Source organism: Danio rerio, chromosome 16 (genome assembly GCF_049306965.1).
Source record: "Danio rerio strain Tuebingen ecotype United States chromosome 16, GRCz12tu, whole genome shotgun sequence".
In the NCBI taxonomy this organism is placed as follows: Eukaryota; Metazoa; Chordata; class Actinopteri; order Cypriniformes; family Danionidae; genus Danio; species Danio rerio.
Genome location: NC_133191.1, coordinates 15,708,795 through 15,734,803, shown reverse-complemented (window position 1 = coordinate 15,734,803; position 26,009 = coordinate 15,708,795). Strand labels below are relative to the sequence as shown.

The following is a 26,009-nucleotide window of genomic DNA, read 5'->3' as shown; positions in this document are numbered from 1 at the left end:
CACATTATAATCGCTAATCATCTGTCTCAGCCGAAAAGGTGCAGAGCTGAATGTGAAAGGGTTTTAAATTCACAGCTTCATGAATGTGAATCCATTTTGAGTTGAAGTAGAATACTTGTGATTGTAAGTATTTGTTATTTAATTTTGTTAAATTTAGAAATGAATAGAGGAGAATGGAAATGAATAGTAGGTAAAGTAAACCCCAATGATAAATAACTGTAGTTTTAACAAGTAAACGTGTTGGCTAGGCAGTCATGTATTTAATAGTACAAAAATAAATTGTGAAAAGTCTTAGGTTAAAGATCTATAGGTGGATAAACAAATTGTGAAAAGTTTTATAAAAATGTGCATTGAAATTGTGTTGTGTTTGTTCCCTGTGTGGGGATGTTATGTTTGTTCCCTTGAAGTTAAATATGACTTCAAAAACATGTTTAAAAGAGACAGACAGACACAAATGGAGACAGATGGGCATACACAATCGACACATTTAAATTGGTCCAAAAGACAAAATAAACGGACAGTTTCAAAATGGAGATAGGTGGATGGATGGATGGATGGATGGATGGATGGATGGATGGATGGATGGATGGATGGATGGATGGATGGATGAACAGACGGACCTAAAGATCGAGTGACAAAACAGACAGACAAAGAGACGTGATGATGGATAGACAGACAGAAATAAAGACAGTCAGAAGGATGGATGGATTGACAGAGAGAAGTACAGACGGACAGATACATAGAAATGGAAACAAAAGGATGGATGGACATTCTGTAGGACACAGGGACAGTCAGACATGATGACAGACAGATACAAAAGGGATCTGACAGATACATGTGAAAACAGACAGATACAGATGAAGACAGACAGATGGAAAAGGAAGGCTGGATAGATATTATGTTAGACATGTATGAAGAGAGACAGGAAGACAGACAGAGACAAATAGACTGACAGACAGATAAATACATATGGAGACAGAGAGATAGACATGATGACAGACAGATACATATAAAGATAGACAGACAGACAGACATGAAAACAGGCAGACATGTGTATACAGATGCAGAAAAAAAGAGACAAATAGACTGACATGAAGACAAGCAGGCAGATACATATGGAGACATACAGCCAGACGGGCATGAAGACAGACAGACAGATAGACAGTTACAAATGGAGACAGACAGACATGATGACAGATACATATGAAGATAGATGTGAAAACAGACAGACATGTGCATATGAATACAGACATGAAGCAGACAGACAGGTAAACAGACATGAAGACAGACAGACGGACAGACAGACAGACAGGGAGATAGGCAGGCAGGCAGGTAAACATACATACAGACAGACAGACATGAACACTAAAAATGTTGGGTTCCACACACTTTCTTTATGTTGTCCCAACACAAATCAAACTTAACTGTTTTCTTACTAGTTTAAGTGGACTGTACCAATTAAGCAATTAACTCTAATTAAAGTCCCCCCCAAAACAGAAGAACTCAAGAACTGTGTTTGATTTAGTGAAGTTTATTCATAAACTAATTTCGAGAGGACCACGTGCTTATGATTTATCACGGCCAATCTCGCATTTGCTAATCACTATCTTCCAATCATATGAGCCCTAAGCTATTATAAATAGCCACAGTTTTCAGTTCACTTTATCTTCGTTTAGAAGAAACCCCCCTCCTCCCCTATTCTCCTCCTTTACCTATGATTGGGCGGCACGGCGGCCCAGTGGTTAGCACTGTGAGCTCCACAGCAAGAACACTGCCGGCCCTGGTTCCACAGGACCGGTGGGTGTTTCTGTGAGGAGTTTGTATGTCCTCCCTGTGTCCGCGTGGGTTTTCCCCGGGTTCTCCGGTTTCCTCCCACCATCCAAAGACATTCAACATGCATAACAATCAAGCTTGTCTAATCCCTTGTGTTCCCTTAGCTACCGCAGCAGGGGAGTTCTGAGATCCACCGAGCCCTTGAGCTCGGGGCTCTCTCCCGGGACAGCATGCCAAACAAGCTTTTGTAAATCATCAGCTAAGTGTGAACTCTTGAAACTAATTTATATAAGTAGTTTGAAAAAGCAACAATAATCTTTTTTTTAAGTAAAAGACAAATACACTTCTTAGTATGTTTCTTTATAACCCTAGCCTGTGTGTTTATATGTTAAACACTATATGAAATGTTTGCACAGCCCTTTTTATTATAGTTTATTTAAATTTAAATTTTTATGTTTTTTTCTATCATGTAATTTTCATATTTATACTGTTACATATTTCAAGCTTGGGCAATTTTGTATGTTTACAGTCATGCCAATAAAGCAATATTGAATTTGGCAGATAAAAATGAAGACAGAGAGACAGAGAGAGAGAAAAAGAGAAAGAGAGAGAGAGAGGTAGAAGGAAGGAAGGATGGGTGGATGGATGGATGGATGGATGAACAGACAGATGGATGAGCAGTCAGACAGACAGTCAAGAAAAAAATAACAGAATATAATTAGACTTCATTCTTCAATTTCAAGCTGTTGAATTTCTTAGGGTTATAAGAAAAGAAAACAAGGATCCTTTTTCCCTAACAACACAAATCATTTTCTCTGGAATGTTGCGAAACATCGATTCAACAAAATGCATTTGTTCACAGCTATAGTTATAATTGTCTAAAACTCTATATTCTAGCAGAGAATAGTTTCGGTGAAGAATTGAGCAATCATCTGAAAGGAGTTGAAGATTAGCCTCAGAAGGAAAACATTCAGCTCTACCCACTGTTAAATGGCATATTTGTTTAACAGTTGTGGTTTCAGTAAAGGAGCAGGACTATCTTAAATACAAATTAAAGCCATTCTAAAGGGGTCCTGAGGGGAAGCATAATTCACGAGCAGCAGATAAGCAGCAATCAATCTTAATGACTGGGGCTTTGTTCATGCACACTGAACACTCTTTCCTGTGCGCCACACAAAAAAAAAAAAAAAAATCTGACCGTGAGAGAAAAAAAAAAAAGATTTATGAACTGATAAAGCAGAAACTGAAATGACACCAACTACACTAGATAGTTTTTAGAGACCAAGTTTTAAATATAAAAATTCAGCACCCATTAAATGTATATATACATATATATATATATATATATATATATATATATATATATATATATATATATATATATATATATATATATATATATATATATATATATATCCATCAGGTTAGAACAGTTGTACTTCCCAAACATTATACTAACATGAATAAAAAAAATACAAAAAAATTTTAAAAACACAATCGCTGCAATAATCTTTATTTAATTTATATTCAAAATCCCAAACATTAACATTGTGACATTTTTACTTTAATTTTGAGGTTTTTGTTGTATAGATTGCACCTTGTTTATGCCAAACTTTATTTTCATCTTCCTCATCACTCCACTTAATGTCCACATCTGAGATATTTCCATCTGCTACATGCTCACAAACACCAAGATCTGTGTGTTCTGCATTTGAAAATGTTTCAGCAATGAATTACTACATCAATTTACTTTTTCTTTTATATAAAAAAAAGTTCAATCAGCATTACTGAAGTTTCATTTTAGTTTTGGATTTGAAAACCATTGTACATCCTAATGGACAGACATATTTGGAAAAAATCCTGATCTAGAACTTGCAATGTTACAAAAGATTTTAAACTTAAGTTAGTAAGTGCAATCCTTTTTTTTTTTACATACAATCTATGAAATATTGGCAAACATATCAATAAATCTGAGTAAAAACCCTGTAAATGGGCGATGCCGTGGCGCAGTAGGTAGTGCTGTCACCTCACAGCAAGAAGGTCGCTGGTTCGAACCTCGGCTCAGTTGACCTTTCTATGTGGAGTTTGCATGTTCTCCCTGCATTCGCGTAGGTTTCCTCCGGGTGCTCCAGTTTCCCCCACAGTTTAAAGACATGCGCTCCAGGTGAATTGGGTAGGCTAAATTGTCTGTAGTGTATGAGTGTGTGTGTGTATTTGTGTGGATGTTTCCCAGAGATGGGTTGCGACTGGAAGGGCATCCGCTGCGTAAAAACATGCTGGATAAGTTGGCGGTTCATTCTGCTGTAGCGACCCCAGATTAATAAAAGAACTAAGCCGAAAAGAAAATTAATGAAAGAACATTGTAAATGTGGCTTAATTGTGTCTAAATGCTTTAGTGTAGTGGATTTTTTTCAAATAACAACATGCCGAGCCTTACTGCCATTTGATTGGATGACAATCATCCACTCTCATGGACTGCAGGCTTTGAATTAGATGAAATTCTCAGAAACCACAAAAAAAACATGGACCGACAAATGATGTCCATTGCAATGGACACAGGGTCCAAAGGGGATAATTCGATAATAATTTGATAACTCATTTGGACTCTTTTCACATTTCCGGGTTTCTCAGTAATAGAAGAAGTCATAGCTGGGTAAATTTAGAGTGCAGTCAATGGGAGAGTACAACAATGTTTTATTGCAAATTTACAGTGGTATTTGCTGAAATAATAAAAGAAAAACTCCACAATGGTGTTATCAAGACTTTCAGAAAAAGGTAAAAAAAATAAAATAAAATGTGTGAGACTGATAACAGCAGACAGAAGAAAGAATATTGAAAGAAAATTTACTATCAACCCCATATACGCTGCATTAAAAACACCTCAACGGTAATTCATTTTATGTAATTTGACGCAAAGATAATATAATACATTCATAAATGCATATAAATGTTCATGTTTTTTTTTTATCGAAATATTGAAAACTTTCAAAGATTTAAGATTATGATGACCGTTAAACACGTCATAACAGGCTTGTGAAATAGTTAGTTCTATGGAAGCCTTTAGCACAATGGACGTCCATTATGTAGTGGACGCACATGCATAAGCATTTGTTGCTAAAAACGAGAATCACATCCTCAGTTAATAATGTCTGGAAGCACAATGGTGCTGTCATTTCTGATGGTATTAATTTTCGTGCTTACTAGCTGAATGCTTACCTTCGTATGGACGGTTTTCCCACTGTTACCAGTTTTTTTAGTTAGGAGTTGACCACAATGACATGGTTCGAGTCTATCGAAAAACAGATCCAGAAAGCAAGTAAGACAAAATAAAAGTCAAAAAACAAAATAAACAACTAAATAACATGAAGAGAATGTGGTTAAATCTGCAAACGTGGTCAAAATCGGGTGAGGGCTTTTCTTTTTCTGGATTGCTTTTTAAAACTGACGGTTAGGTTTAGGGAAGGGAATGGGCAGGTGCTTTTGAAAACACTATTGGTTGGGTTTAGGGAAGGAGGAGGGTGGGTCAGTTGATTGCTCAGTCAGTTTGAATAGATGATCAAAAGATGACCTTTACACTCTCAGAAATAAAGGTACAAAATCTTTTACTGAGGTGGTATCTTTTCAAAAAGCACACTTTTGTATTGTACATGTGGACATTAGTACCTTTAGGGTACACTTGTATATCTTTAACATTCACTTTCGTACTTTTAAGTTACTGAGAGGTATACATGTGTACTTTTTAGGTATTGATATATACCTTTAATGAAGAGGCGGGTTTAAGCATGGGCAATATGGGCGATTGCCCAGGGCGGCATCTTTCTGGGGGCGGCACGGGGAGACAGTGCAAAAAAAAAAAAAAAACATGCAAATTGCAAATATATAAATTTAGAGTGGCAATCCTGAAAAAAAGATGTTAGGGGCCATTCACATTTGCCGTCTTTTGCACGCGCAAGTTTGTTTTTCTCTATGTACAACTGAAACAACGCTGGTGAAAAGCAAACTGACACATGCGCACACAATTCCTGCGTGCCTCACACTTGCTGCTCCTGCTCTTGAAATGCACGCAGCATGCCAATAAAATGTGTCGTTCAAGTGCTATGAAACCAAAGTAAAGGCCTTTTTTGTTACTTTTGTGACACAAGGTGTCGACATGCAGCAAGTTTTCCAAGTTGACAAAACTGAAGTTTATAATATGATGATGATCTTATTTTGACTAAGCATGGCTATGAAGCAGAAAGGAGGGATAGAGTCAGGGAGGTAAGACTTAACAATAATTCTCCGTCTTGATTCGGGTCTAAGATGAAGAGATAATTCAATAAAACATATATATTTGTATTCTACAGAATCGTCATAATTAATTTTCATGCAAAATATTTCTTAAGTGAGCATATCACTCCTGTTTTGTCTTTACATTGTTTTCCAGTTATATTTAGGATTGTTTTCTGTTATTTATTTAGAATAACCATTAAATAATATTAATAATAATTTTGTTGATAATAAATATACATATTAGGCAGCACGGCGGTGCATTGGGTAGCATAATCACCTCACAATCAAGCCCTGCGGCTGGGTCAGTTGATATTTCAGTTTGGAGTTTGCATGTTCTCCCTGTATTAGTGAGGATTTCCTCCACAAGTCCAAAGATGTGGCAGAGCTAAGGTGAGCTAAATTTTCCGTAGTGTATGTGTGTAAATGAGTGTGTATGGATGTTTCCCAGTGATGGGTTGCAGTTGGTAGGGCGTCCGCTGTGTAAAACATATGCTGGATAAGTTGGCAGTAAAATCCGCAGTAGCAACCTCAGATTTTTAAAGGAACTAAGCCGAAAAGAAAATGAATAAATGGGGGGGGGGGGTTAATTTTGGGGTTAATTTTGGGGTTAATTTTGGGTTAAAACAACATTTTTTTAAAGTACATGTTAAATGGCCGTTTTTTTTATAACTAGGGAGGGGGATTGTGGGTGGAGGTGTTAAGGGGCGTATATGGGATAATTCGCCCAGGGTGCCATTTAAGCTAGAACCGCCACTGCTTTAATGACTGGTTAAGAACAAAAATGTACCTTTTGAAAAGGTCCCATCCCAGTGACAGGCTTTGTACCTTTATTTCTGAGAGTCTATGTACAGAAGTTTTAAATACAGAGCAACCATGTGTTTAATTAATGTCTAATCATTTTATCTCACCCTTTCCCGCAGCACCGAACAACATATTTGCACGCTGAAACTTAATTTATTAATTAACAAAATACCATCCAGTCATTTAAATGAAAAAAAAATTGTCATGCTCATAAACAAATCGGTGTCGTATTCATCATTTTAAATGACCAGCAGTGCCATCTAAACCCGTTTCCTCATGTTCTTCATCTAACCACACAGAAAACAATAACAATATCAGTGTCTTTGATCTAAACAAAACGCAAAATCAGTTGCACATGGCCTCTCAATGATGCTATTGTTCCAAGTGAAATCAAGAACGACCACGAACGTCTGTGCGACTAATATTATAAAGTGAGCTATCTCCGATTTCTAACCCTGCATAAGAGGCTCGAGCCCCCAGGTGAAGTTTGGGGTGTCTGACAGGATGAGATCCATACGTATGCAACACAATGCCGTACTGTACTAGACACCAGCAGTCGAAGCGTTTTTAAATGACTCAGCAAAGCATGTGGTAGCTCTTCCTCAAAGTCAGTAAAGGGTCAAAGAAACCCCAACTGTGAAGCCGGGACTCATTAGCCTCCGTCCTTCAGCACCTCAGCAGTCTTTTGGAAGAACAGCATCCTCATGTTTGCCATGCTTTGGTGGGAGGTCAGTCTATAGAAAACCATAGAGTGGCTGCCATTCTCCTTCCTCTTTCCTCACCCGGATGCTTGTTTGGTTCAATTCTTGCTCAAATAAACAGTGGGCCAAATTAACACATAAGAAACTGCCTTTTCACATCAATGGACTGTTACCAAAGCCAGTCCACGTGCTGTCCCTGCTGGGTAGAAAAGCTCTTTTGAACCTAGCAGGGACATGGCTGAAAGAAGCAAAGCGGACATAAACAAATAATGAAGAAATCTGGAATTTTCAGGAGCGGTGGGGTTTTGGTGAGTGTAAGATTATGCAATGGGTTTTAAGCAACTACTTTTTTAGCAAAAGTAATGACTAATTATTTTCAACACATATGTCCTAAAAAGTAATTAAATGTAACAATAGTTTATTTATTCATTATTTCATTCATTTTCTTTTCAGCTTAGTCCCTTTAATAATCAGGGGTTGCCACAGCGAAATGAACCACCAATTTCTCTGGCATATGTCTTACGTAGCCGATGCCCTTTCAGCACTGGGGAAAAATCAAGTATATTAAGAATAAAAATAATTTGATTGTTATTGTTAGTTGAGGGCGACACAATGGCTCAGTGGTGAGCACTGATGCCTCACAGCAAGAAAGTCACTGGCTCGAGTCCTGGCTTGGCCAGTTGGCATTTCTGTGTGGAGTTTGCATGTTCTTCCCTTGTTCACGTGGGTTTCCTCCAGGCCCTCAGATTTCCCCCACAGTGCAGACATGCGATATAGGTGAATTGGATTAACTATATTGGCCATAATGTATGTGTGAATGAGTGTGTAAGGATGTTTCCCAATACTAGGTCGCAGCTGCAATGGCATCTGCTGTGTAAAACAAATGCTAGATAAGTTGGTGGTTCATTCCGCTGTGGCAACCCCTGATGAATAAAAGGATTAAGCCTAAAGAAAATGAATGAATGGTTTGAACTTTTTTTTTTTCATTTTTTCCTTGTTTTTTTAATCAAATAAAATAAATTTCTGTCATTATTCTTTCAATAAATGTAAACATTTCTGTTTATATGGATATCAAAGTTAGTTTTGTTTCTGTGTGAGTGATAGTTTTGATTTGTTTTTTTATAAAGCAAATAAATAAAGAAAAATAATCAAAACTGCTGTTTGTTGGTTGTCTTGACTTTTCTAAGATTGTAAAAAATAAATAATCTTAGCCTTTATGAAAAACATACATTTTATTAGTGTTTCATAATAAAATTACACTGGCATTATGTAAACAAAATGGTTAAGTCTTTAACAATTGGTTGAGATGTTATCAGGACTCATGCTGGTAAATAAATCTACAGTGAACATATAAAACAATGTTAAATTATGACAATGAATTTTTAAGAATCATTATGCTTTCTGTTCATGTAGTTTTGTTATGGTATAGTGGGAAAGTATATCGATCACCTTGCAAATTGAAAGAAAGCCTACATTAGGAAATTGGAACAGGCCAACTTTCACTGCTGCAATTTGGACAGATTTAGAATTGTGTGGCGCACTCTAGTGTTAAATATTTGTGTTGCGCTGCCAGATCACAAAATTACAAGCGCATCTCACATCAGTGAACATTAAAAGGTGTAATAACGGTATTGAATTTACAATTCACAAAATATCCACTGATTAAAACTTAATTTAGGTTGAAAATAATAAAAATAAAATAAGAATAATACATTTTAAAAAGTGTGCACCTGTAATTGTACAAATTAATGCTAAATTATTAATTATATTTAGTAATTATTTACTAATAAAACTAATTTTCATAAATAGGCTAATTTCGTTTTTTTACTTTTTAATAATATATCTTTAAGTCAAGGTTGCCCAGCTGAAGAATGTTTGGCTAATTGCTTGATAAATATACCCACCCCCCATTTCGGAAATTTGAAGGGGCAGCACTTTTTTTTCTTAGATGTTGTTCGCTCCTCCTCGCCCCCAAACCAACCCCCTTAAAACAAGTCTAAAACCCTGCCCGGTTAAAAAGAGTCCTGCGAATGTAAGGCTTACAGGAAACATAAACTTAAAGCGTCTGGAAGAAATTAGGCGCAGAAAAAGACAAGTCCACTACTTCAACCTGTGCGCTTGGGGAAAAAAAAAACTTGAATGAATTACAGCTTGATTCACCAACATTGACTACTGTTGGATGACTTTTTTAAAGATAAAGAAGAAAAAAACGTTTAAAGTCATTTTTTTTCTTTTCTTAAATTAGCTGACAACTTCAGAATGAACTTCCAAAATGTTCACGCAGACCTCATCACGACAGCAAACTGATGCAAACTTTAAATAATGTTTTGGACGAGGCGAGATGTTATGTGGAAAACGTGGATACTGTACATTTTTGCAATTCAAAACAAGGAGTTTTTAGATGCTCCATGCCGGTCTCCTCTATACTTTCCCCCAAAACTTGTATGGGAAGGTTTGTAGAGTGTCTGGAGAGTGCAGACCCTCGTCGGACAGCATCCCTGTTCAACTAACGGGACATCTCCAAAGAGCTGCTCCAAGGTATGATCACTCTATAACTGATTATGTTGCCACTTTAAGTATTATATTTGCATCAATTAAATATTGTAATTAATTGCATTATGGTAAAATATATAGTACATTATAAATGTTTAAATATTCATAACGGGTATGAATTTGATGGATGAATGGATGGATTTCAGCCATTAGAGTTTGCTATACCTGCACGTGCTTTTTTTCCAAAAGGTTTCTATTTGATTCTCTGCCCATATATCTAAGAGGCAACTCTACAGTAAAACTAGTCAAACTATTTAAAGATATTTTAAACTAGAATACAATTGGTGTGCATTGTTTATGATTATTGATATAAATTGCTGATGGACACGTGCAGCTAATCAGCTGTTAATTCTCTAATATTTAATATTTTCTTAATTACAGTTAACCTAAACAATATATTTTATTTATTATGACACTCTACCAGGGCTATATGCTAACTAAAAGCCATCTAGACAGCCTGAAAAAAAGCAGAGCAGAACAGATATTGCGCGCAATCCAACTGCAGCCGTAAAACTGACGGTGATGCAATGCACCAATGATGCGTAATGACGCTTTTCGGTAGGCTCCCTCGGGACGCTTACGACAAATGAAACAACGAATAATTTAAAAACTGTCAGAAACTTTTTTACAACTTGTTTTTATGTGTTTTTATTATTTCTTTAATCAGAAACAAGCAAGAGTGAAATCTTAAAAAGTGAACATCTCACTGGTCTTATTGCAATATTTTGTAAATATTTTCAGTTTACTTTTTATTTTTTTTACCTGACTATTCAAGACGGAGTGGGTTAATATGGCTCATTTTTCATTGTTACAATTGTCACAATGTGCAATGTCCTATCACCCAAAGATACCCTACAACATGCATTTGATATAGCCTAAAAGTTATATGTATATCTATTTATTTTCATAAATCACCATAAACTGATCATACTATAAAGTATCCAAGCATCTACTGACACCAAGTAAACCTTCTGTCTGTCAGCATCTTTTTCAGTTTGATCTGCTTAATAATCTAATTTTGTGGTTGTTTGAAAGTAAACTGAAACATGAACAAAGTTGTATTTTACTATTTTTATGTGCTTTAACTTACTTTGAGGGATTTGACCTGTAATTATAGAGGTCAAACACCCCTTTTTTACCCTGATATTACATACATTAACATTATTGTACATGCAGTATTCTTTTTTAAATAGGTTTTGCAATCATTTATTTGTTTGTCCACAAGAATAAGGTAGAAAAACAACAGAGTAGTGCAAAAACAATTTAATATACATGTGTGAGCTCTGGATACAAAAGTCTGGCACTATGTGTGTACTATCCTGGTGACACAATTTGTCATGCCCTCTATACTTGATTACACATAAACAGCAATTGGCTTAATCAAAATATATATATATATATATATATATATATATATATATATATATATATATATATATATATATATATATATATATATATATATATATATATATATATATACATTGACATTTTTTTGATACATCAGACTTAGTTTTACTCAAAATCTATTTTGATCAAGCCAAGTAAAAACCCATAAGAAATATATTTCTTAACATTAAAGTTTTTTTAAAGCCATTGGATCAGATGGATCTTAGTGTATGGATACTAGTAACCATTTTTTTTATTATTATACTGTATAGATTATAGTATTTACAACACTTTGTTAATGAATGATCCAGCATACTGTATTATTAACCAAGGTGAACTGATAAACTTTAATAAATACTCTATAGTACAATAAATACAATTGACTAAGTATAAATATTAAGATTTTACTACAGTCGATTGTAACATTATAGTTCATAAAATTTAGTATTGAGTAATTTGCTTATATTACTACACTTTAAAACATTGGGTTGTTTCAACAAATCCATCAATTGGATTTAAAGGTGTTATTTGAATTCATTAAAAACTTTACCCCAACAGTTGAGTTTATCTATATTTGACCTAACATTGGGTTAAAACAACCCATCATTATTTTTTTTAGATTGATTAGTTCTTGTATTAGCAAAGTAACAATAGAATTACCACAGCGAATTAATTCATGTTTTTAAGTGTGGTTCATAAACATTATAATGCTTGCATTATGAATATTATATTTACTATAAATTACTATAGTGTTTTTTATGTTATTAGTCTTGCTGGTTTTAAAGTCATAAAAGCAGTATAATGTTGCTTGTTGTAAATGTGCAGGGTGTGTGGTTGAGTGATAGAAAATCAGGTTAAATTTGGAGGTCAGGAGGTGACAACCTTGACCATGCGCCTGTGATAAGAGCCAGCTGTTCGACACACAGTCTATTAAAGGAAGCAGAAATTGCATCAAGTCAAGGGGACTTCTAGTGACCAAAGTTCATAAAATAACCTAATTGCATTTAGCCCTCAAGGCGCCACATTATTTCCTCTGACAGTCTTAACTGTTAGGAAAACATGTATTTAAGGACTGAAGGTGAGTCCTGAAAGGTTGAAAGGTGTAAGCAGAGCTGGAGGCAGAATTTAGCAGTGAGCCAGCACACAGCAGCCTGAACAGCAGCAAACATGGCGGCCACAGTGTCTGACAAGGCCACACCACAGATTCGTGGCAGAGTGATGGATGTGTCTCAGTGCTGGTGGTTGGATAGTTCCTTTGGGAGGCGGCTGTGGCAGTTCCCCAAGTTCCTAGATTCCCAAAGCCTCCGAGCCACCCACTTAGGAGAATCAGACGCTTCCTTTAGTGCCTGGGAATACACTGGAGCATCTCAAAATGGCAATACGAGCAACGAGGCAGTGTCTCTAGTTTTGTTTCAGAGCCAAAATTCCCACCGACACAATTTGAGTGAAAAACGTATTTGATGGAAAAACCCTATAGCTGTAATGTTTACTCCACTGCATTTTGCTTGGAAGTTTGGACAATGAAATCTTTAAGTATTACTTTCCAAGTATTTAACTTTAATCCTTGTATGTTCTTAGAGTTCTGTATATTCTGTTTGTCCTACTGGTCAAAAATGACCCACATTCCCTAAGCTTTAAAAAAAAAACTAAATTAAACTTTTAATAACTTATGATAACTTTTAATTACTAATAATTTAATAAAAACAATTTTGTTTGTCATAATTTATCACAAACCAAGTGAATGGGGTTTTCCCTGACCAATGTGCAGTATTGCATTAGTGTGTGTCTGATGTTTTTGGTAATATTTTATAGCTTGAGGATCAAAATTGAGCGTTAAGACAACTGTTGCATCCTGGATGTGTACAGCCTTCATGGAAATAGGAAAATAGTAAACTTATGATAATTTTAGAAAACAATCTTTAAATATCAAGATATAAAACATCCTTTTTTTACCGGGTAAAAAGAGGCTAGTCATTTTTTACATTTATATCAACAAGCTGGATAATATTTTGTATTATTTTAAATTATTACAGATCACCAATGTATAGTTTAGCTCATTTTAGAACACCTCTCTAACAGGATCCGATGTCATAAATTCCACTTTTACTTTTTGCATCCAACCCCCCAATAAGAGTGTTAAGCTAAGAGCCATTGATTTGCAGCTGCATAACGATTATAGTCAATGGTCGTTCAGAAGTTTTTGAGTTTCAAATGAAGCTTTGTCTAAATTCAGCTCCATTAAGTTGCATGATCTACCTCCCCCTACATCCAGATGCAGTTTAAAATCTTCCCTAAATGAAAATATATTAAAATGTATACTTTAAATTGGTATACTTTTTTGGTAACATTCAGGGGCGTTGCAGGCATGGGTCTTTCTTGGCTAGTGCACGTGTACCTTTCTCACAATGCAATTTATCATCCACCTTCAAAGCTAGAGATATAGTTTTCCCCATTGAGGATGATTTAGTTCTCAGTGATCCTTCATGCTGTTTATCTCCTCCCTGTTCTTTTGGATAATGGCCAGATAATATACACAACATACGTCCACTTGTAGGCTACGGGTATAAAAAGAAAATCATAATATATTAAGGCAATTACAAAAGGTTTTTAAAAACATACCTTTTTACAACAAATAAATTGGTATCATTTATAAGCTGGGAAAATTCAAATCACTCTGGAAGGAATTCTACAAAAACTGAATGTGCCTCCTATGGAATTGTCATAGTGTGGACATTCCTACTCTCAGAAATAAAGGAATAAAAGATGTCACGGTGGCAGGGCTTTTCAAACAGTAAACATTTGTACCTAATTTGTCCAAATCACTATCCCAAAGTGATAGATCACCCAAAATATGTCACCTTTCACTTGTCAGTGATGAAGTTTGCACTGCGCAACAGTATATTTACCATATTACAGTTTTTCTCAGTCACACTATTTACATTTGCACAACAGGTAATGCATTTCTCAAAATAATTAGTCATTTGTGCACATTCTAGTAGCAGTTTCTCATTCCTTTCAACAAATTGTGAATGCTTTTGGACATGCATCAATTGCTTTCAATCAACTCTCTGCTATTTATAACATTAACATTTGCTTATGTCAAGTCAGTCAAAATGAACTAAACTTGTGAATGCTGAATAGTCATTCCATATAAAATTAACAGTCCTCATTTTAATACTTAAGTCATCACATACAAAAATGTTGAACTTGATGTCAAAATCGGTCAAGCAAACTTTATTAAAAAAAAAAATTAAAACTTTATTTTCCTGAAAATGTCTTTAAAATTGAACAATTTCATGAATGATTTACAGACCTGTGTATGTTGCAGGTCCAGGTCCAATATGTTCTGCAATATTGTTTACAGTTGTGCACACTTCAACCCAAAGGGAGTTTATGTTTGTTGTAAATAAGGGTGTGTTTATTCTTTTGCACAATGCTGTGAATAAATTAGGATTGTAAAGAGCAAATGCAGAGTAAAAATGTGAAACATCCATATTCAGTGTCTTGTACTCAGATACCTCACTAAATGCAGTAATGTCCAACTTTACTGTAGTTTTCAAATGGCTGTGCAAACAGTATATAGTGTTGTCTTGAGCATTTTCAGGAAGTGTCACCAACATCTGACTTTTTTGCATTGAAAAAGTATGAGTAAACTTATAATGAAAACATGACTAAGCCATTTGACTATCTTGTTTATAAACAATGGTGTCAGGACTTTTCATTTTGATGATACTGACACTTTCATTGACAAGAATACTTGCTTTTGAGGAATGAACTATCCATTTTGAGCATGTGACGCACTTTTGCAGGTTATCAGCTTGGTTTTGCGGTTTGCACTAATTGTTTTGAGAAATGCATTAACTGTTGTGCAGAAATGCACTGGTGTTGTGAGAAACGCACCAAAGCGACTGAGAAAAACTGTAATACCAAATAAACTTAAGAGGAACACTTTTGTACTTTTAGGGTACTAATATGTACCCTTGAGGTATTAATATGGACCCTTTAGATACAAATTTTTACTTTTTGAAAGGTACCACCCCAGTGACAGCTCGCGTACCTTTATTTCTGAGAGTATTGTATGTAACACATTCCTCTCATTCTACCCTTTTATCCCACAGTCAATGATTTTACATCATTAGTTAGACAGCCACTCAATAGTTAAAAACAATCTCTATTTCATTTCACTTTACTGTAATTAACCACACAATATATATGTACCTGCACCTTTAAAAACATTATCTCTATTGCACAGGAAAATAACATCAATTATCATCATTCACTTATTCATGTCTACATTAATGCAATAAAATTCAAAAACAATAAAACTACATTTTCATCTCATTATTTGTACCATCACATGGTCAAAATCCATGAATCACAATATTATAGCTAAACAACAAACCATTAAAGAAATACAGAATGATCCCATTTCTCATTTCTTCCTCTTGGTGTAAGTGATTTTTATTTATGAATTCAGAACGCTTCTCTTCATAATAATCTTATTCAGATTACCTCATCTATGTGATTCAAATACTTCTTCAATTCTTATACATTCTAGTTATTTGACTTCATGTCCAAAATCTATAAAATGTCTTGCTAATGCCGAAGTTATATCTTGCCGTCGTATACTTGACTATACTTTAGTTATTAACCCCGTTTATTTTTTTTTGCCGAATTGCCAAACACATGGAAGATTTTTTTCAACACATTTCTAAACATTAAAGTTTTAATAACTCATTTCTAATAATTTATTTATTTTATCGTTGCCATGATGACAGCACATAATCTTTTACTAGATATTTTTCAAGACACTTCTATACAGCTTAAAGTGACATTGAAAGGCTTAACTAGGTTAATTAGGTTAGCTAGACAGGTTAGGGAGTTCAGGCAAGTTATTGTTTAACGATGGTTTGTTCTGTTGACAGTTGAAAAAAATAGCTTAAATGGGCTAATAATTTTGTCCTTAAATGGTATTTAAAAATTAATAACTGCTTTTATTTTAGCCTACATAAAACAAATAAGACTTCCCCAGAAGAAAAATATAATCAGACATTACATGAAAATATAAGATATGAAAATTTCCTTGCTCTGTTAAACATAATTTGAAAGATATTTTAAAAATAAATAAATTAATTCATTCATTCATTCATTAATCTGGGGTCGCCACAGCGGAATGAATCACCAACTTATCCAGCAAGTTTTTACGCAGCGGATGGCCTTCCAGCCGCAACCCATCTCTGGGAAACATCCACACATACACACACACACTCATACACTACGGACAATTTAGCCTACCCAATTCACCTGTACCACATGTATTTGGACTGTGGGGGAAACCGGAGTACCCGGAGGAAACCCACGCGAACGCAGGGAGAACATGCAAACTCCACACAGAAACGCCAACTGAGCCGAGGATCGAACCAGTGACCCAGCGACCTTCTTGCTGTGAGGCGAACTGCGTCGCCTTAAATAAATTTAAAGGGGGCTAATAATTTTGACTTCAGCTTTAAATAAATTTTTTGTTTTATTTTATTTTTTTGCAGTAATCAGTTGTTGTTTTACCTTTTTCTTGTTGACAAACAAATAAATATCAATGATTGCAACTTGTATATCTTTTGGCATGGACATTTTAACATTTAGACCCCATACGAGTAGAGCAGGTAATACAGGTTTTTATTTAAGTATTTTTACCCTATTGCTGGATTCAAAAATTTTTTACACTTTACTAAATTCTGACATGTGGGACAACTTCTGCATTTGTCACAAACCCATTTGAGCTCATCATTTTGTTAAAACAAAAAGGAAGGAAATCTGGAACCACTAGCTTACAAAGTGTTTGTTTTTCTATGGAAGTCAAGTTGGAGGGTCCTAACATTTCTTTTTCAAAATATATTCTTGTGTGTTCAGAAAAAAAAGAAAGTCATAAAGGTATTAAACCATTTGAGGATGAGTAAGTGATGAGTATTGACATTTTTGAGCAAATTATCCCTTTCAAGGTACATAATAGGACCTTTCCAAAAGAACACCAAGTAACAGCTTTGTACCTTTACTCTAACAGTATTCAAATGTTCAATCTTTATCTTTATAGTCCTTGGCGTGAATGGCCATTGAGGATAAATTAGCATAATTAACTCAGTCAGACAAAATCAACTCATGGCAAACATTTCACACAAGACCATTTCATTAACAGGATTATCTAATGGAATGCAGCAAACCCCATTCACAACAAGACAAGTCACTCAACACATGTAAACTCTGCAAATTCATCTTTAGAGATGCAAAGCCTGCATCACTAAACATAAGAAATGAGATCAGTCACAAACACAGTGGTGCTTTTGATATCCCATACAATCGTGATGACCATTAGTGTGCTTTTAGGTGTGGGAGACATTTTGTCTAGTCAGCACTTACAGCACTTCCAAATGAGCCTTTTGGGTTCATCTAGAGTTTAAAGAAGACATGAATGTAGGTTTGGGGATACCCTAAGAACAGTACAGACGTTTGAGACATTAACACCATATGCTTCTCTTAATCCAATAGGCTTGCACGTGTCTATGTGGATAAGGTGGGGTTTGGAGGGTCCAGAGGGCCTCGTAAACATGCAGGATGACGTTAAAGGCTGTGACACGTGCCAGTTAGACTCACACTGTGCTGGAGTCCATCATATCAGCTTCCCTCCTAGGCCAGAACCCCTTTATAACCTAAACCAAGAGGGACAATATTAAAGAAAAACAAGATTTGAGTGGTGAGAGTCAGTAGAACACACTCTCATTAATACAATGGCGGTCTTCAGCAGTAATAAGACAGAGGGTCTTTAGAGCAGCCATCAAATCTAAATTTCACTGTGCACGCGTTCCCACGGAGATATAAACAGATGATGTCAGAGGGTGGTGCTGCACAGTCATGTCTGCCAAGCAGATGGGGAACTGCATTAGTTAGGAAACATGGAAGAAATGGTCATAGAGACTGTGCAGTTATTATGAAGAGAAGAGAATATGATGCTGTCTGAAATAAACTGTTGCTTATGCAGAAAGAACAGATGCATGTATGCTATGTTAAAAAATATAAGCACTAATCCGTCACCATAGCCACTAAGATGTCCACACATCTGCTTTAATTTCATTCATGAGAGCTGTTCATGTTCTTTCAGTCCTGTATGACTTTAGTTCTTCTGCAAAACACTAGAAAAATGTCCTAAAGAATGTTTTGGGGGCATTCAAATAATCAATATGAAAAATTCATTAAACATTATGATGTAAGAGTTTTATTAATCTGTAAGCTTCAGTTCCAAGTTACAAATGTAAACTTTTACACCAATGTTAAATTTCAGTTTGATGTCATTCTGAAATTAAAGTAGTCAATTGACATCAAATTGACATTTTTGAAATCAAAGTATTAATTTGTTTTATGTCAATTTGATATCCCCACAGTAATACTACATACATTAACATTAGCTAATCAATAGGGTCCGAATTAAAATTCACTGGACCCACTAATCCACAATATATGTATATATATATATATATATATATATATATATATATATATATATATATATAGAGAGAGAGAGAGAGAGAGAGAGAGAGAGAGAGAGAGAGGGAGAGAGAGAGAGAGAGAAAGAGAGAGAGAGAGAGAGAGCAATATCACACGAGTAGCAGTGCAATGTTGCTGTAGATCGCCATACAGCCACATCGCACAGATACTCATGTGATATTGCGTTTATACAACAGTTCGACATCATTATCGTGTGTATAAAAAAGAAAATCAAACATGGAGACTCTCAAAACCTTATTGTAAGAGAAGCTATTTTCTTGCACCTTTCATTCACATCTGCAGCTGACGCCAGAAACGCAGAAGCCGTTTTTAATTCACCAACGTCATTTTAGAGCTAGTATTTGAATAATTCTCCAACAAAATGTCTAAAGTGATGACAACAGGGGATTTTGCCCACATTTTAAGATTATAAGACTGAACCGCATGAAATGCCATCTGTCTACAGAGATATCGCCCAGTATTTCTCTGTTGCAATCAGGAGATCCCAATATTACTATGATATAAATAAAAACAACACTACAACATCCAAAAAAAAAAAAGAGATATACTTAGAAAGTCGTTTAATAATGATTGGATCAGCTGTTGTTTGAAATTACGCCATTTTCTCTTAGAGATTATTATGCGGTCTTTGTCACCATCGTGTGGATGAACATCGTCAACCATGTTTACTCGAAGACAGACTTGTATATATATATATATGTTTGTGGTGGGCCAAAAACAGCATTAGCTTGCTGTGTTAACGCGAGACTCCTATCGCGCGATAAAAAATATTGCCGTTAATCTATTCTTAAAGTTGGGTTGGGAGCTGGGTCTATTCTACACAAGCTATGATGACTTTCACCTTCATATTGTAGCGCTGATGTATACCTGAACATTGAGCCGTTTGACAAAAAAATGCCATTCTGAATCAAATCAGCAGGATGCCCTTCCGGATCTTTCACTTACTTCAAAGATACTACTGACTACAATTACATGGACATCTGTAATGTAGTTATTTGCCTTAATAGACAATATTATAATTAAAGTGTTTACGTGAAGTGCTTTCATGTAAGAGTTTCCTGTAATTTTGGGTGACTTTATAATATATATATTCAGAGATTTTTCCATCTTAAAATTGCCATTTTTCTAAGCTTCCTATGTTTTTCTTTAGTTGATATGTGTGTATGTGTGTTCCACAAGATAATGTATTTGGTTCCATAACAGTAAATCATAATAGTCACCCTTTTGCATTTTATTGCTTGTTTCAGATGAGATGTGATAAAGCGGTCAGCTACTTAAGGATTGTTGGGACGACACTGTTCGGCATTTCACTGCTTGTGGGAATCTCTACTGCTTATATCATGGGGTATAAGCTTGTAACAACTCCGGGCAACTATTTGTCCTTTGGTCTTTATGGAGCAATTCTTGTCATCCACCTCATCATCCAAAGTGTGTTTGCCCTACTGGAACACAGGAACATGAAACGCTCCCTGGAAACACCAATCAAACTCAACAAGTCACTGGCCCTATGCATCGCAGCCTATCAGGAAGACCCCAACTACCTGAGAAAGTGTTTAATATCAGTGAAGAGGCTCACGTATCCGGGTATAAAGGTCATAATGGTTATCGATGGGAACAACGATGATGACTGCTACATGATGGAGATCTTTCGAGAAATCATGGGCCGGGACAAGGCAGCCACGTACATTTGGAAAAGCAACTATCACCACAGAGGACCCGAAGAAACTGAAGAATCATACGCAACAAGCTTGCAGCATGTTTCTCACCTGGTTCTCAATAATAAGTGTGTGTGCATCATGCAGAAGTGGGGCGGGAAAAGAGAGGTCATGTACACCGCCTTCAAAGCCCTGGGAAGAAGTGTTGACTATGTACAGGTGAGTCTGTCTCTCTTTCAGGCGACTAAAGCCTTGTCTAGCCAAGTACACGGGGGCAGCACAGGCAAATTCTACAAAGAAGCTTTTGTGACTCCTTAAGTGGATGCTAGGCTCAAGCGTGTAGCTCACTGAGGGTGAGGAAAGTACATTCCTGCTTAACACTGATGCTGTTCATGAGGGGCTTCTGTGGGAAATCGTTTGCATATACCCGGGCTATTTCTGGCACTTCCAGAAAAGATCTCTGGTATTTTCCATGCCATCTTAGAGCACATACTATTAGCTCATGACATTGGTTGGTTATTTGGCTCAAGGGAGGGACTGTGTCACATAAATACACGTTCATAAATAAGTCACATAAATACATTAAACCTCGAAGGACCTGCTCTCTATGGTTATTTATCTCAATCGTGTGATTCCAGCTTCTGAATTTTTACGAGCTTTAACCAAAGGAGACTAATTATTAAGGATTTTATAATGGCACACAGATGAGAACAGATGTCTACATGTGTTTTCCCATGGCATAAAAACGTTTTGTGACATTGGTATGATCCTATTTGAGAATATTTACTTTTGTTCAAACTATATCCAATGAAATCTCATTTTCTGATGTGATGCAACTTCCTCTCATGTAAGATTCAAGCTCCCCAAACACAAAGCCTGGAGGAACTTCCAATTGACCTCTGTTTTTAACTGTTTTTATTTATTACACTGACATATCTAGCCTTTTTTTTAATTACTCTAATAAATATACAATTTATTCACTATTTACTCATCCTAAAGTGGTTCCAAGTCTTTGAGTTTCTTCTATTAAACACAAGGAAGACATTTTGAAAATGTGCAACCATTGACATCCATAGTTGGAAATCATATACTATCTAAGTTAATGGTTTTCACCTTTCCTCAAAATACCTTTGTTTGAGTTCAACATAAGAAAGGAAATCATAAAGGCCAGAAACAAGTGTGCTTATGTGCTATCCCTTCAAGATGCTATTATAATCTTCAACCTCACATAAGTACATCTTGAGACCTATGCAATATTTTTATACTACCTCTCAGCACTGTCTTGTTTTTTTTTTTTTTTTTTTTTTTCAAAGCCAGCAATTTGTGTGAATGACCTCTGAGAACTCTAAACCCATAGCTGTCATTCATTTGTAATCATGTAAGGCCTCCCTTGTAGACTGAGCAAGTAATGTTATTTTATCCACATGCCACCTGGTTCCAATGAGATCCCTGACCTTTGCTCCAAGTGTAGAGGCCTAATTGTGTTTAACTTATCACTGATCTTGCTACCTGGCTTGTGGTTAGTCTCACTATGGGGTTTAGTTGTAAAAGAAAAAGAGGCATACATGATTTTCTCTTTAAAAAGCGAAAGAACCTCTGGGCAATGCATGCTTAGTGTTTCAAAGTTAGAACACTTAACCGAATCTTTACTGATATTTGAACAGCATGTCCTTGTGTTTGATAAGACTCAATTTTTGGCTCAATAACTATACATTTTAGCCAGAATGGATTCATTAAATTGATCCCCAGGAGAGATTGATATGCTTGTCCCAACATATTTAGCAGCACTTTTTGATTCATTGTAACCACAGAAGCAAAGACAATCTGGTTTTTCTAGACGTGACTTTAAAAAAGAATAATATTTGTTAATATTTGTAATTAGTATATTACTCAGCTTGTATCTTGCTGAATAATGTGACCCCTCAGTACAAGAAGCACAAACATTTTTTTTCTAAGGACATTTTTTTTTTAATTAAAGCATAAATATAAGAATTCTCATCACTTTAAATTAAAAAGAGCAGAATTTAAACAACAAAAAAAGCTTTGATAAAAGTTTGTATCCTCCATTAATCTACTTTTATTGTCCTGGATGCAGGTTTGTGATTCAGACACCATGCTGGACCCGGCCTCCTCTGTAGAGATGGTGAAGGTTCTAGAAGAAGATCCCAATGTTGGAGGAGTAGGTGGAGATGTGCAGGTATGTTGTTTTCTTGATTTTTAAAAATATATGTTACCAATTTATCTAGTCAATGGTTTACCAATAAAAACTACCCAGCAGACACACAATATCAAAAGATGTTAATACTAGGCTAGATTTAGGTCATGACATTAGGTGACAAATTTAATGTCAAGCCAGCGTCTAAGAGCAATGTTATTTTGACGTTCAATGTCGACATTAAATTACATCGATATTTGGTTGATTTTAGGTTGTGTTGGAAAGTGACAACAATCCAATGTCTAATAGATGTCATAGTAGTAATGGCCACACAACGTCAAGGTGTAACATGATTAAACTTCGATATTTTGTTGATTTTAGATTTATTTTAAGTTGGACATTGGACATTGACATTGGCCAGACGTTGAGTTCTGACGTTAACCAGATTTTCATTTCCAAACAAAATCCAACATCCACACAACGTTGGGGTACGTTAAAGTACAACAACAATATGATGTCACGTCGATGTCCTGTGCCTGCAGGGTAGCCTTTGTGCTAAGTAGGTTACATTTCCATCCTTGAGGAATGCACACTGTCCGTTTATCATAAATAGATAGATAGATAGATAGATAGATAGATAGATAGATAGATAGATAGATAGATAGATAGATAGATAGATAGATAGTTTAAATAAATTTTTATCCCATATGTAAAGGATTATCCAGATATTAAAGGCAAAATGAGATGTTTGAAACATCTCAGATTAAGCAAATCTATTAAATTACCATGCAACTAATCTGAAGCTTGTGATTTAATGTTTAAGAGTTGTATGGTCTGAAAAACAATTCTTAATTCATATTTTTTAGACAAATAATCAAGGCCGTTGTTGTTTTTTGGGGTGGAATTGATAAAGCTGTTCAGGGTACTTAAATATTCCCATAGCAAGCTGTTAAGTTATCAAGAGACATGCATATTACAGCACATCCTGTAGAGTTCTTTAGATCTCAAATGGGTTCTCACGGTTCTTTAGTGCTTCAATCTACATTTGTGTAATTTCCATACATGATACATATACATCAATATGGCAGGTGACCAAAACAAGCATGTTATTCTATACATTGAACTCCACCCTTTGATTTCACATTCTCTTTGTTAATCTGTCCTTCCAGATATTGAACAAATATGAGTCGTGGGTCTCCTTCCTGAGCAGCGTGAGGTATTGGATGGCGTTCAACATTGAAAGAGCCTGCCAGTCATATTTCGGGTGCGTTCAATGTATCAGCGGACCCTTGGGAATGTACAGGAACTCCCTCCTCCATGAGTTCCTGGAGGACTGGTATGATCAGACTTTCATGGGAAGCCACTGCAGTTTTGGCGATGACCGCCATCTGACCAATCGAGTACTGAGCTTGGGATATGCCACGAAATACACCGCGCGCTCCAAGTGCTTGACCGAGACGCCCATTACCTACCTGCGCTGGCTCAACCAACAAACCCGCTGGAGTAAATCCTATTTCAGAGAGTGGCTTTACAACTCCTTGTGGTTCCACAAGCACCACTTGTGGATGACTTACGAGGCCGTCATCACCGGCTTCTTCCCGTTCTTCCTTATCGCCACTGCCATTCAACTGTTCTACCAGGGCAGGATCTGGAATATCCTTCTGTTCCTGCTGATCGTCCAGGTCGTGGCACTCATAAAGTCCTCATTTGCCAGTTGCCTCCGAGGCAACATAGTCATGGTCTTCATGTCATTCTACTCAGTGTTATACATGTCAAGTCTGCTACCGGCAAAAATGTTTGCAATAGCCACCATAAACAAATCCGGATGGGGAACGTCTGGAAGGAAGACCGTGGTGGTGAACTTCATCGGACTCATTCCAATCTCAATTTGGTTCACTATTCTTTTCGTTGGCATTATTTATACCATAATCCAAGAGACGCGAAAACCCTTTCCTGAATCCGAAAAGGTGGTTTTGATAATTGGCGCAATCGTTTATATCAGCTACTGGGTTGTGTTTTTGACTTTGTACGCTGTCCTCATTATGAAGTGTGGCAAGAGGAAGAAAGGACAGCAGTATGACATGGTTCTTGACGTATAGTATTTCCCGTGCCCTTCATCCTTTTCTACGTTTACATTAAAGACAGACTGCTATCTGAATGTGGACCTTCCACAGGAAGTGACACTGTAAGGAGACATCAATGCTGCTGTGACTGTCACTAAGAGTATTCCTTTAAAGTGATGAAGGAATATGTTTTGATATGTGAGCTTTGACAGTCTTGATGTTTTAGTTATCCACCATCAGATGACAATTTCTTTGCACTTTTACAATCACTCTTGTTATACATAATGCTTGATATAGAACTTTTAAGGAACAAAATACCTCAGTGGTTGTGTTAGCATTGTGTGAGTGTTTGGGATAGTCTGTGAGACTGTTTTTTATGTAATTTATGATTTTTTATCAAAAAATTTTTTTGTTTTATATATATATATATAAAATATATAATGTATACATTTTTGACTGAAATCCAAAACAGAATTTGTGCTGTACTTTTGTTTGCATAATGTATTTTATTGCCTTTTTATAGATCTTTTTTTTTTCCTTTTTTTTATTATCACCAAAGATTCTCTATTTTCATTAAATATGAGGAAATGTAATGTTTTAAGACTTGCCTATCTGACCAAAATGTGAAATTAGGAGCTGGATTTGTCTCTGTGATGACAGCAATAAAAGGCAAATCTATGGATAAGTTATTCATTTTCTTTGACAATAAGGGCGAAAAACCTGTGTTATAAGTATATGGAGGAAAGACCAGTCTATTTATATGGTTTATAGCTTTATTACATGATTGTTAGCTAAATATTTGTAATATGAAAATGTCATTTGCTGGTTCGATTGAATGTTTTGAATTGTCCCACACAAACTATGCAATTTCAGCATGTGCCAATGTCAAATTGCAATGCAAATTCCCAAGAAAAAGTGACACAGGAACATTTGCACATGCACACACACACACATTGGTATTTGTGGTTTACAGGTACTCTTTGTAGGCATAAAAGTAGTCACTGTAAAATAAAATAAAAAACAAAACGTGTTATATGACCCTACCCACACCTACACCGTTAATTCTAACAGGAAACTAGTGAAAAATATTAAATTT

General features: G+C 35.8%; 1 protein-coding gene across 1 annotated transcript; it reads left to right on the top strand.

Moving 5' to 3' along the window:
- The first annotated feature begins 9,558 nt into the window (after positions 1 to 9,558).
- Positions 9,559 to 25,595, top strand: has2 (hyaluronan synthase 2). Its single transcript, NM_153650.2, is given in 4 exon segments — positions 9,559 to 10,082; positions 20,288 to 20,914; positions 22,791 to 22,892; positions 24,020 to 25,595. Coding segments are annotated over 3 exon segments (1,659 nt in total). The 5' UTR covers positions 9,559 to 10,082; the 3' UTR covers positions 24,950 to 25,595.
- Positions 25,596 to 26,009: the final 414 nt, after the last annotated feature.